This window comes from Trypanosoma brucei, chromosome 9 (genome assembly GCF_000210295.1).
Source record: "Trypanosoma brucei gambiense DAL972 chromosome 9, complete sequence".
Classification (NCBI taxonomy): domain Eukaryota; phylum Euglenozoa; class Kinetoplastea; order Trypanosomatida; family Trypanosomatidae; genus Trypanosoma; species Trypanosoma brucei.
In genome coordinates, this window is record NC_026742.1 from 2,064,524 (window position 1) to 2,077,077 (window position 12,554).

Consider the following 12,554-nt stretch of genomic DNA (forward strand, 5'->3'; position numbering starts at 1 on the left):
CGATCTATATGTTTTGTTAATGAATTAATAATCAAGCACACGGTCGCGTTGTTGTTATATTATTACATCTCTCTGGATCAGAATAGGAATATTTTATGTTTTTGTTTTTTATTACGTAGATCCTCTTATTTGTGATGGATTCGTCTCTCTGTATCTTTGTTTTGTTAATTCAATAGACCATGCATATCTCTCTTTTGTTTATCCATGCGGAACCCGAGCTGGATTATTTAATTTTAACCGCGCGCCCCCACATCGTAATGGGGTTTTGTGTATGTATGTTTCGCCCTTTTCTCCCGGCAGCGGGTTTTTTAGTTATATTTTGATCGTGATTAGATCCGTCGTATTTTTTTTTTTGTGTGTTGTGGTCGATCCGCAATAAGTCCGATGGGTCGACGTTTTCTCGTTGCGCAACATAGAGAGAAGAGAGATGTGGCCTTCCCTCACTTTTTTATTTTTTGTCGCGGGCCCGGCCGTTGTTTTTTTCTTTCCCCTCCCCCCCTCCGACAATGTTTTTTGGTTATTAGATAATGGCAAGTTCGCGCCGGGGCGTTATTTCTTTAATTTTTTTTGGGTGGGGGGGGCCAGCCACAAAAATTAGTTGTGTTGGGCGTCTTTTATAAAAGAAAAGAAACGCTTTTTTGTTAAAAAAGAAGAAATTTTTCTCTCCCCCTTTTTATATATTTTTTTCCCCCCCCGTTTGTATTTTTTTTCCCCCCACACAAAAAATTGTTTTTTGTTTAAAAAGGGTTTTCTCCGTCCCATTGTTTTTTTTTAATTTTTAAAAAATAAACCCGGGCCCCCCCCCCCCCCACCGGGGTTCCTTAGAGAATAAATTTTTTTTTTTTAAAAACTCCCGGCGGGGGGGTTCCTCCACTTTTTTTTTTGGGTGGGTTATTTCCCCGGGATTTCCCTCCCTTCCTTTTTTTTTTCCGGGTTTCGGAAAGGTTCCGGGGAAGGGTTTCTTTCAGATCTGTTCATTTAATATATTTGGAACCCGCGGAGGGGGGGCGGTAAAAAAATCCCACCACCACCACCAAATTAGTTTTAACGTGTGAACTGCGTTTTTTGCGAGTATATTTTGAAATAAAGCGGTGAGACAACTGTGGGATTACCACACAGAAAATTATTAGCACAGTAGGAGTTTGGGGTATTGTTGTACTTTCATACTTTTGTGATTGTGATTGTTTTTTTTTCTTTTTTTTTTCACCTTTCTTCATTTGTTTGTTTGTTTGTTTGTTTGTTTGTTTTTTAAAAAAAAGAAAAAAAAAGTAATTGTGATAATGATGATAATAATAATAGTAATAATAATAATAACAGTAGCGATTCTTTTTTTTTTTTTGAAAAAAAAATCGAATTGGGGAGGATGTTGTTTTGCTCTATGTGTCTATTGAGGTGACTGCAAGTTTATTTATTTTTTTTTTTACTTTTCTCTTTTTCGTTCTTTCTCTTTTTCCCCTTACCTCCGTTTATTTTTGTATGCTTATGACACACGTGGTAGCACCTTGAGGGCAAAGAAAAAAAATAAATTAAAATAAATAAAAAAATAAATAAAAATAAAAATAAAAAAAAGGTATCTCGTTTTGTTGTTTTTATCATTATTATTATTATTATTGTTGTTGTTGTTTCTACTTTGCTTCATTTCATTCTGTGCATCCACTTGTTCAGGTTATATTAGGTCATTTATATAGGGCCCATACTGAAGTAAAGTGAATAAACAAACACATAAACACAAACAGAGGAAGAGGAAAAGCACATATATATATATATATATATCATTATTTATATCTTTATTTATTTATTTATTTGTATATATAAGTTTGAGTGTAAGTAGACGCTGAAGAGCGAGTAGCACAGCACAAGTATTCGGTCAAAAAAAAAGGGGGGGGAAAAGAAAAAAAGGGAAAAAAAAAGAAAGAAAAAAAAGAAAGAAAAAAAGAAAAAAAACAGAAACAACGAATTGTGAGTTCATTTTGTTATTATGCCACCAACTTTACCAAAGGATTCAGAGGAGGCAAAAGCCGTTGTCCGCGAAGTGCGACAAAAACCCGATAATAAGGTGTGTTTTGACTGTCCTCAGAAGAATCCGAGTTGGTGCAGCGTAACATATGGCATTTTTCTCTGCATGGATTGTTGTGGTCGACATCGTGGGATGGGCGTTCATATTTCATTTATGCGTTCCGCCGATCTCGACGCGTGGAAGCCGGAGGAGGCGCTTCGAATGGCACTCGGTGGAAATGCGGCAGCTGCTGCTTTTTTTCGTCAAAACGGCTCCACTGGTGACCCGCGGCAACGCTACACGAGTCAAGTGGCACAAATGTACAAGAGACAATTGGATCGACTCGTTTACAATTGCATTAGTGGAAGTAATGGAACTCCAAATGAATTGGTAGGATCAACAGGAGAAGAGGTGGAGGTGACTCGAGTGACGCCTTCAAGCCCAAAACGGCAGCAACTTGAAAAGGAAGATGAAATGAAAATCAGCAGCCCCGTGGCTCAGCCATCAGTTGTGGTCATATCCACTAAAACAGGTGTTAAACAACGTACAGGTGGTGGTTTAAAGAAAAAGGGGTTCGGTGGTGCGATGAAGGTGGAAGGGGAATTGACAGAAACAATGCAACCTGTACCTCGGAGTCTAATCTGCGATGTAGTGGAGAGTGATGAGTCTCACAATCATAATTATAATTATAACTATAGCTATTATAGAAATAAGAAGGATAGTGATCATAATAATAATAATAATAATGATGATGATAATGATGATAATAATAATAATAATAGCAACATTAGTAGTGATATTGCTCGGTTGCGTGGTTGCATGAGTAACCACAACCACAACCACAACCACAACAGTGACAGCACAACAGACGGAGCATGGAAGAGAGGAATAGATGCTGGTGGAAATGGAGAAGGTGGAGTCGAAGGTGAAGGCAATAAAAACAACAATAAAAATAAAAGTAATAATTATGACAACCGTAACGTCACTGGTGTGCTTGACGCCTACGCTGATAATTGTACGAGTCGTGTGCCTGATTTTTCAGGTATGGGCTCACAACCATATGATCCCCGTGAGGCTGACAGCGACACGAGTAACCGATATTTTAACAGTGTGGGATTACAGGACACATTATGGCAAGTGTCGGAAGCGTGGGATTCTTTCAGAGAAAAGGCGTCACGCTCGGGTGAGCGGCTTGGTAATAAAGTAAAGGAATTCCTTGATGATCTTTAGGTACCGCATTGGTGGGTTTGGAAAGTGAAAAAATAAAATAAAAAAATGCTACAAATAATAAATGAATGAGGATGAAATGTGAAAGATGAAGGTGAAGTTGATGTGAATGTGAAAGATGTATCTTCTCTTTTTCTTTTTCTTTATCTTTATCTTTATCTTTCCTTTTGGTTTGGTTTGGTTTGGTTTTTACTCTCTGTTGATGTTGATGTTGATGTTGTTTTTTTGTTTTGTTTTGTTTTGTTTTGTTTTTCGTTTTGTGCTGTCCTTGTATTTACTTACTTCTCATCTGTTCGTGTAGTTTTCGGTTATTGCTGTTCTTGGACGCGTCGTGTGTTGCTCTGATTTCTTTTTTTTTTTTCTATCATTCTCTCTTGTGTGTTTTGGTACCTGATTTGCTTCTTCTTCAGGCACTTTACCCTAGTTCTGCACTATCATCACTGCTGTTATTATTATTATTATTATTATTACTATTATTACTGTTACTGTTGCTGTTGCTATCATTTCCTCGTCTTGAATGCAACTTCATCTTCTTTCAGTCTTTTTGTTTTCCATGCCTTTTTGATTTATTTAATTTATTTTATTTTGTTTTGTTTTTGCTGCAGGACACCCGAAGAAGGCATCGCAGCGACGTACCGTTTTGACAAGTATCAGTTACACAAAATATATTTAGATTAGGAATTTTATAATTTAAAGCAATAAAGGGGGGGGAAAGAAAAAAAAAAAGAGAACAGAAATCCACAAACACAAACACAAACAGAAGCCATATTTAACAAAATGGCACGAAGGTTCCTTCAATATGGATTTATGTTATTATTATTATTATCATTATTATTTTTTTAAATAAAACAAAATTAAAATAAAAGGAAAAGACATAACTGATGGCATTTCCCGCATCAAGCAACTTTAAAAGGCAGCGAGAAAGAGATGATGGGGGTGGAGAGGGGAAAATTCAGCTTACTGACTTCAATTTATTGACTTTTTTAAAAATTTTTTCTCCTTTCTTTTACATTTATATTTATATTTGCATTTTCCCTGTGTTTAAGTGTAAGTTTATTTTAATACAGAGAGACGTATTGGATTAACCCGCGGAAGTTAAGAATTGGGGTACACACCGCTTGTATAAATTTAAAAAAAAAACAACAACAACGAAAAACAAAAAAAAAATATATATATATATATATATATATGGTTTCCGTTTATGATATTGATATTATTTCCAGTAGTAATAACACTGTGAAATTATTAAGCGGCAGCAAATGTTAGCGAGTTTTGCGGAGGATTCCCACCACCACCACCACCACCTCAAGAGGAAAAAAAAAACGTGGCCCCTACGCTTCTCATAAACTCTCGATAATGTGAATGCGTGCCTCATTATTATTATTATTATTTATTTATTTATTTTTATTTTTATAATAGCTATAATTATAATTATGATTGTTTGTTTGTTTTATCCTTTGATGTGTGTTTACTTTTTGATAATTTTAAATAATTACCGCTACCGTAGCGGGACGGAGTGGGATGAATTGTATTCCTCTTTAAGTACTCTAGTAATTTAGTTATTGCATAAATTTGCTCTTTTTTTTTTGTTTTTGTTTTTTTTTTCAAAAAAAAAAAGGATGTGTGAACTCAAAACAGATTTGGTGTTAGAATTTGAGTTAGTGGTATCGGTTTCCAGACACTATAATTACTGATGTCGCATTAAAGAGAGAGAGAAATAAAGGCGCAAAAAAGCAGAGGGAAAAGGGAAACAATAAATAAATAAATATAATAAATAATTTTTAAAAAAACGCTACACAGTACATGAGACTGCATGTACTCAATGCGGTAAAGCAGTGAATAAAATTAAATATGTGTAAAAACTGACGTGACAATATACAACTACTACAAAGTTGGAGAGGTTTAGTTGCGGTTATTTTATTTTATTTATTTTTTTTTGTCTTCATTTCTTCTTTATTTTTGGCTTCTTGTGATATGCTGATGGAAAATGTAATAATAATATTTTAACAAATGGGTAAATAAATGATGTATTAATATTTACATTAAGACGAGAAGAGGAGCATAAACATAAAGTCCACCGACAGCAGTAGTGGAAGCCGCATGCGAGACATTAATGAAGGTAAAAAAATAACAACAACATGAACATTTATCCATCGCATGTCCTACCATTTACGCTGCCGAATAATGCAAGATCATGTATCGCACTCGAAAGAACAAAATAAAAAAAAAACACACAAACGACGACACGCAATATATATATATATATATATATATATCGAGAACAACCACAATAAATAATGCATTGGTGTCCAAAAAAAAAGGGGGGGGGAAAGGAAAACGAAGTTTTAAAAATAAACACGTAAAACAGATATGAGGGGCGTAAGTGACACTCAATTTTCCACACCTTACAACAGTGTTAAGATTTAAAAAAAAACAAAAAAAATAAGGAGTGGTATACATCTCCCCATTGTAAATTAAATCGACCGCATTCATCAGCGGTGTTAATGCAGATAATAATTGACAAAACAAAAAGTCACGCAACAAACTAAACAACAACCGTTAATCACATAATTTAACAAATATCAGCGCAACACTGATCATAAAGAATAAACAATAATAAAAGCAACAAAAATATTTTAAAAAATACATAATAACAACAACCTACATGAAACTGATAGCACAAATTGACTTGAATTCCAATAACTCTATTTCATTGAAGCGGTGCAACAACGAGATAATTCCCTTGCGCTACTCATATTGATACTATTAATGTTTCTATTCTTTGTATTTCCCACTGTTGATTCCAATAATCTCTCCTAATTCTCATGACAAGAATCCACTACAAGACAGCAGACACAAGCTTCGATACCATCCGAATTAACAACAATTATGAGCATCACTTTTCATAGTTTATGGCTACTTTTGACAGTGTTATGCACTGCAGGTATTCGTGCTGATTTCATTGGGGAGGAGTGTCTCGACATAGTCTCTTATCCATCAGCTGATGTGGTACGCATTTTGTGCCATGTTGCAGGCCAGCTTCGAGGGTTACCGCATACAATAAGTTCTGCTGTGGAAACTGCCGCTGCTGCTTCGAGTAAAGCATTTGAAGCAAAGGTACAAGCAGAGGAAGCTGTGGAACTTGCCGAGTCAAAAGGCCTAAACGTTACGAAAGCGAAGGAAGCTGCTGTGAGAGCCACACACGCTGCTGAAGCTGCGGCTTTGGCTGCAAGTAACTTGGCTTTTGCCGCTGCAAATATTGCTGCGGTGCCGTGGTCACAACCAATCAGTGATTCCATGTTGCATAAGCTCGCATTATGCGACCACGTCGACGAGTATGTGCGAGAGGCGGCAGCAAAGTGCTCAAAGAAAGCGAAGAACGTGACGGCACAATCACTCAATGAGGTCCTCAAAGTGTTTGAGAAGCTGTTCAGTGAAGTAAATGCCTTGCAATCCTTACGGCATAATATTGCTGAGTTCCACAAAGACCTGAAATCGTTAGAGAAAAACGTGAAGGACATTGTCCGTGCACAAAAAAATGCGGAAGATGCAGCTGCAGAGACAAATAAAATAGCAGCGCCTGATCATGAGGTAGGAGGTAACAAAAAAGAAACACCAAGTCAACAGTCAGACACAAATAAAGATCAACAGGCAAATGAGAAATCTGAGGCAAATCAGACAGTCGGTACAAATACGGGACCAGTTGGAAATTCCGTTGCATCACCTGAAGGGTCAGTGCTGCTACTGATGGCTGGACTGTTTCTCAGTTCTGTACTGTAAGAGGTTACAACTCCATGAATTGTGATCCCAACCATTCCACTTGTCTCCACACAGTTATGTGCACATACAAGTGGGGCAGCAAACATCCTTTGATATTAACCTTATTTTCTATCAGTGGCTATTAATATTGTTATTTTATTTTGTTTCCTTTATACTTTCACTTTTATTATTCTTTTTTACTTTACTTTACTTTTCCTTTTCCCTTACAATGTTGTCTTTCGAACATGTTCCAACTTTTATCCTTCATTTTTATAACTGCTTTACTAAGGTGTGTGTGTTGTCCTATTTTTAGCTATATTTTTTCCTTTACTACCTTTGTTATTTCATTATTTTATTCATGTAATGCACTGAGGTGATTGCGTGTAAGCATGGCCACCTATGCGTTACCATTGTAAAACCGTGTTACTAAAACGTATCATTCCTACGCGTCCATAATGTCCTATTGTATGCGTAAAGCTAACTGATTCTGAGGGTTTTTATTTTATCATGAAGCACAACTCTTACGCTGTGGGGTTACTTTCACATATCTCTCTCCCATTACTCATTACACTTATTTTATGTTGTATTCTCTCCCTTTTTATTTCATATCTCTATATTTTATGTCACTGTCAGTAGGTTGTATCGTAATAGTGTAGGATACCCTAAATACTCAATACATGTGCTCTTACTGATTCCATCAGATATTGATATTATCGTGTCTCACGAAATGACTATTGGAAGTTTGGGTGTGTGCTATTGCATTGCCTCTCTGCTTTGTAATTATGGTATTTGATTTCCACTGTCACTTAGAATTGTATTTAGTAGGGAGTGGGGACAGTTCCATGCTGTGATGTGTGCAGTGTACTTAAATGATGAGCTGATTGACTGTAATGGTGTCACTACTCATATTGATACTATTAATGTTGCTATTCTTTGTATTTCCCACTGTTGATTCCATTAATCTCTCCTAATTCTCATGACAAGAATCCACTACAAGACAGCAGACACAAGTTTCGATACCATCCAAATTAACAACAATTATGAGCATCACTTTTCATAACTTATGGCTACTTTTAACAGTGTTATGCACTGCAGGTATTCGTGCTCATCATGGCTGGACCAATTGCTACCCTGCGGGAACCAGTCCACCTGTAGAAGAGATTCGTGCGTCATGCGAAGTGGCTCACCAACTTCGAGGACTATCACAAACAGTAACATCTGCTGTGGAAACTTCCGCTGCTGCTTCGAGTAAGGCATTTGAAGCAAAGGTACAAGCAGAGGAAGCTGTGGAACTTGCCGAGTCAAAAGGCCTAAACGTTACGAAAGCGAAGGAAGCTGCTGTGAGAGCAACACTCGCTGCTGAAGCTGCGGCTACGGCTGCAAGTAATGTGGAAATTAACGCTGCAAATATTGCTGCTGTGCCGTGGCTAGAACGAAGACAAAATACAGGTTGGGAGGTGCTTAAGAAATGCATTAACTTAGACGATGATATAAAAAAAATGGCATCGAAGTGTAAAAGTGCAGCGGAAGTTGTAACAGCCGAATCGATCAGTGCGGCATTGAACGATTTGGGGAAGACATTTATAAGTGAGAAGTCTCGAGAAACCTTACGGAAGGAAAGCGTTGAGTTCCATAAAGAGCTCGCGTCTTTAGAGGAACATGTCGAAGAAGCTGTCCGTGCACAAAAACGGGCTGAGGATGCAGCTGCAGATGCGAATGAAACAGTCGGTACAAATACGGGACCAGTTGGAAATTCCGTTGCATCACCTGAAGGGTCAGTGCTGCTACTGATGGCTGGACTGTTTCTCAGTTCTGTACTGTAAGAGGTTACAACTCCATGAATTGTGATCCCAACCATTCCACTTGTCTCCACACAGTTATGTGCACATACAAGTGGGGCAGCAAACATCCTTTCATATTAACCTTATTTTCTATCAGTGACTATTAATATTGTTATTTTATTTTGTTTCCTTTATACTTTCACTTTTATTATTCTTTTTTACTTTACTTTTCCTTTCATTATTTTATCTTTCGAATAGTTGTTGTAACTTTTATCCTTTATTTTTATAACTGCTTAACTAGTGTGTCTATTGTCCTACTTTTTAGCTATATTTTTTCCTTTATTACTTTTGTTATTTCATTATTTTATTCATGTAATGCACTGAGGTGATTGCGTGTAAGCATGGCCACCTATGCGTTACCATCGTAAGAGCGTGTTACTAAAACGTATCATCCCTACGCATCCATAATGTCCTATTGTATGCGTAAAGCTAACTGATTCTGAGGGTTTTTATTTTATCATGAAGCACAACTCTTACGCTGTGGGGTTACTTTCACATATCTCTCTCCCATTACTCATTACACTTATTTTATGTTGTATTCTCTCCCTTTTTATTTCATATCTCTATATTTTATGTCACTGTCAGTAGGTTGTATCGTAATAGTGTAGGATACCCTAAATACTCAATACATGTGCTCTTACTGATTCCATCAGATATTGATATTATCGTGTCTAATGAAATGACTATTGGAAGTTTGGGTGTGTGCTATTGCATTGCCTCTCTGCTTTGTAATTATGGTATTTGATTTCCACTGTCACTTAGAATTGTATTTAGTAGGGAGTGGGGACAGTTCCATGCTGTGATGTGTGCAGTGTACTTAAATGATGAGCTGATTGACTGTAATGGTGTCACTACTCATATTGATACTATTACTATTGCTATTCTTTGTATTTCCCACTGTTGATTCCATTAATCTCTCCTAATTCTCATGACAAGAATCCACTACAAGACAGCAGACACAAGTTTCGATACCATCGAAATTAACAACAATTATGAGCATCACTTTTCATAGTTTATGGCTACTTTTGACAGTGTTATGCACTGCAGGTATTCGTGCTCATCATGTCTGGAATGATTGCTTTGCTGATGGAAGCTATCCACCACTAGAAGGTATACCCGCATTGTGTGGTGTGGCGGAACAACTTCGAGGTTTACCGGATACAGTGAGTTCTGCTCTTGTTAATGCCGCTGCTGCTTCGAGTAAGGCATTTGAAGCAAAGGTACAAGCAGAGGAAGCTGTGGAACTTGCCGAGTCGAGAGGCCTAAACGTTACGAAAGCGAAGGAAGCTGCTGTGAGAGCAACACTCGCTGCTGAAGCTGCGGCTACGGCTGCAAGTAACGTGGAAATTAACGCTGCAAATATTGCTGCTTTGCCGTGGTCACAACGAAGACAGGATGCGGGGTTGCAAAAAGTTGCACTATGCGACAATGTGGACAAGGATGTACGAGAGGCAGCAGCAAAGTGTACAAAGAAAGCAAACAATGTGACAGCGGAATCTCTCCGTGCGGCACTAGAAGCGTTGGAGAATCTAGTTACTGATGTTAAATTCCAAGAAAATTTACGCATGGAAGATGTTGAGTTCCACACGGAGCTGAAATCGTTAGAGGAACACGTGGAAGAGGCTGTCCGTGCACAAAGAGAAGCTGAAGCCGCAGCTGCCGAGGCAAATGAAACAGCCGGCACAAATACGGGACCAGTTGGAAATTCCGTTGCATCACCTGAAGGGTCAGTGCTGCTACTGATGGCTGGACTGTTTCTCAGTTCTGTACTGTAAGAGGTTACAACTCCACGAATTGTGATCCCAACCATTCCACTTGTCTCCACACAGTTATGTCCACATACAAGTGGGGCAGCAAACATCCTTTCATATTAACCTTATTTTCTATCAGTGACTATTAATATTGTTATTTTATTTTGTTTCATTTATACTTTCACTTTTATTATTCTCTTTTACTTTACTTTTCCCTTACAATGTTGTCTTTCGAACATGTTCCAACTTTTATCCTTCATTATAACTGCTTAACTAGTGTGTCTATTGTCCTACTTTTTAGCTATATTTTTTCCTTTACTACCTTTGTTATTTCATTATTTTATTCATGTAATGCACTGAGGTGATTGCGTGTAAGCATGGCCACCTATGCGTTACCATCGTAAGAGCGTGTTACTAAAACGTATCATTCCTACGCATCCATAATGTCCTATTGTATGCGTAAAGCTAACTGATTCTGAGGGTTTTTATTTTATCATGAAGCACAACTCTTACGCTGTGGGGTTACTTTCACATATCTCTCTCCCATTACTCATTACACTTATTTTATGTTGTATTCTCTCCCTTTTTATTTCATATCTCTATATTTTATGTCACTGTCAGTAGGTTGTATCGTAATAGTGTAGGATACCCTAAATACTCAATACATGTGCTCTTACTGATTCCATCAGATATTGATATTATCGTGTCTCACGAAATGACTATTGGAAGTTTGGGTGTGTGCTATTGCATTGCCTCTCTGCTTTGTAATTATGGTATTTGATTTCCACTGTCACTTAGAATTGTATTTAGTAGGGAGTGGGGACAGTTCCATGCTGTGATGTGTGCAGTGTACTTAAATGATGAGCTGATTGACTGTAATGGTGTCACTACTCATATTGATACTATTAATGTTGCTATTCTTTGTATTTCCCACTGTTGATTCCATTAATCTCTCCTAATTCTCATGACAAGAATCCACTACAAGACAGCAGACACAAGTTTCGATACCATCCAAATTAACAACAATTATGAGCATCACTTTTCATAACTTATGGCTACTTTTAACAGTGTTATGCACTGCAGGTATTCGTGCTCATCATGGCTGGACCAATTGCTACCCTGCGGGAACCAGTCCACCTGTAGAAGAGATTCGTGCGTCATGCGAAGTGGCTCACCAACTTCGAGGACTATCACAAACAGTAACATCTGCTGTGGAAACTTCCGCTGCTGCTTCGAGTAAGGCATTTGAAGCAAAGGTACAAGCAGAGGAAGCTGTGGAACTTGCCGAGTCAAAAGGCCTAAACGTTACGAAAGCGAAGGAAGCTGCTGTGAGAGCAACACTCGCTGCTGAAGCTGCGGCTACGGCTGCAAGTAATGTGGAAATTAACGCTGCAAATATTGCTGCTGTGCCGTGGCTAGAACGAAGACAAAATACAGGTTGGGAGGTGCTTAAGAAATGCATTAACTTAGACGATGATATAAAAAAAATGGCATCGAAGTGTAAAAGTGCAGCGGAAGTTGTAACAGCCGAATCGATCAGTGCGGCATTGAACGATTTGGGGAAGACATTTATAAGTGAGAAGTCTCGAGAAACCTTACGGAAGGAAAGCGTTGAGTTCCATAAAGAGCTCGCGTCTTTAGAGGAACATGTCGAAGAAGCTGTCCGTGCACAAAAACGGGCTGAGGATGCAGCTGCAGATGCGAATGAAACAGTCGGTACAAATACGGGACCAGTTGGAAATTCCGTTGCATCACCTGAAGGGTCAGTGCTGCTACTGATGGCTGGACTGTTTCTCAGTTCTCTACCGTTAGAGGTTACAACTCCATGAATTGTGATCCCAACCATTCCACTTGTCTCCACACAGTTATGTGCACATACAAGTGGGGCAGCAAACATCCTTTCATATTAACCTTATTTTCTATCAGGGACTATAAAAATGGTAATTTAATATTGGTTCCCTTAAACATCCACTTTTATAA

At 37.9% G+C, this 12,554-nt stretch overlaps 6 protein-coding genes across 6 annotated transcripts; 5 read left to right on the forward strand and 1 right to left on the reverse strand.

Annotated features, from left to right (window-relative positions):
- Positions 1-1,978: 1,978 nt before the first annotated feature.
- On the forward strand, positions 1,979-3,226 carry TbgDal_IX9620 (ADP-ribosylation factor GTPase activating protein, putative; the record flags this gene model as incomplete). Its single annotated transcript, XM_011778850.1, has 1 exon — positions 1,979-3,226. One exon carries the CDS (start codon positions 1,979-1,981, stop codon positions 3,224-3,226), a length of 1,248 nt encoding a protein of 415 aa, XP_011777152.1.
- A 2,166-nt stretch (positions 3,227-5,392) lies between these two features.
- Positions 5,393-5,716, reverse strand: TbgDal_IX9630 (hypothetical protein, unlikely; the record flags this gene model as incomplete). The annotated part of the gene is made up of 1 exon (XM_011778851.1): positions 5,393-5,716. The coding sequence occupies one exon, from the start codon at positions 5,714-5,716 to the stop codon at positions 5,393-5,395; it is 324 nt and encodes a 107-aa protein (XP_011777153.1).
- Positions 5,717-6,112: 396 nt separating this feature from the next.
- On the forward strand, positions 6,113-7,003 carry TbgDal_IX9640 (BARP protein; the record flags this gene model as incomplete). Its single annotated transcript, XM_011778852.1, has 1 exon — positions 6,113-7,003. The coding sequence occupies one exon, from the start codon at positions 6,113-6,115 to the stop codon at positions 7,001-7,003; it is 891 nt and encodes a 296-aa protein (XP_011777154.1).
- A 1,019-nt stretch (positions 7,004-8,022) lies between these two features.
- Positions 8,023-8,805, forward strand: TbgDal_IX9650 (BARP protein; the record flags this gene model as incomplete). Its single annotated transcript, XM_011778853.1, has 1 exon — positions 8,023-8,805. One exon carries the CDS (start codon positions 8,023-8,025, stop codon positions 8,803-8,805), a length of 783 nt encoding a protein of 260 aa, XP_011777155.1.
- Positions 8,806-9,815: 1,010 nt separating this feature from the next.
- Positions 9,816-10,598, forward strand: TbgDal_IX9660 (BARP protein; the record flags this gene model as incomplete). The annotated part of the gene is made up of 1 exon (XM_011778854.1): positions 9,816-10,598. The coding sequence occupies one exon, from the start codon at positions 9,816-9,818 to the stop codon at positions 10,596-10,598; it is 783 nt and encodes a 260-aa protein (XP_011777156.1).
- A 1,004-nt stretch (positions 10,599-11,602) lies between these two features.
- On the forward strand, positions 11,603-12,403 carry TbgDal_IX9670 (BARP protein; the record flags this gene model as incomplete). Its single annotated transcript, XM_011778855.1, has 1 exon — positions 11,603-12,403. The coding sequence occupies one exon, from the start codon at positions 11,603-11,605 to the stop codon at positions 12,401-12,403; it is 801 nt and encodes a 266-aa protein (XP_011777157.1).
- Between the last annotated feature and the right edge of the window lie 151 nt (positions 12,404-12,554).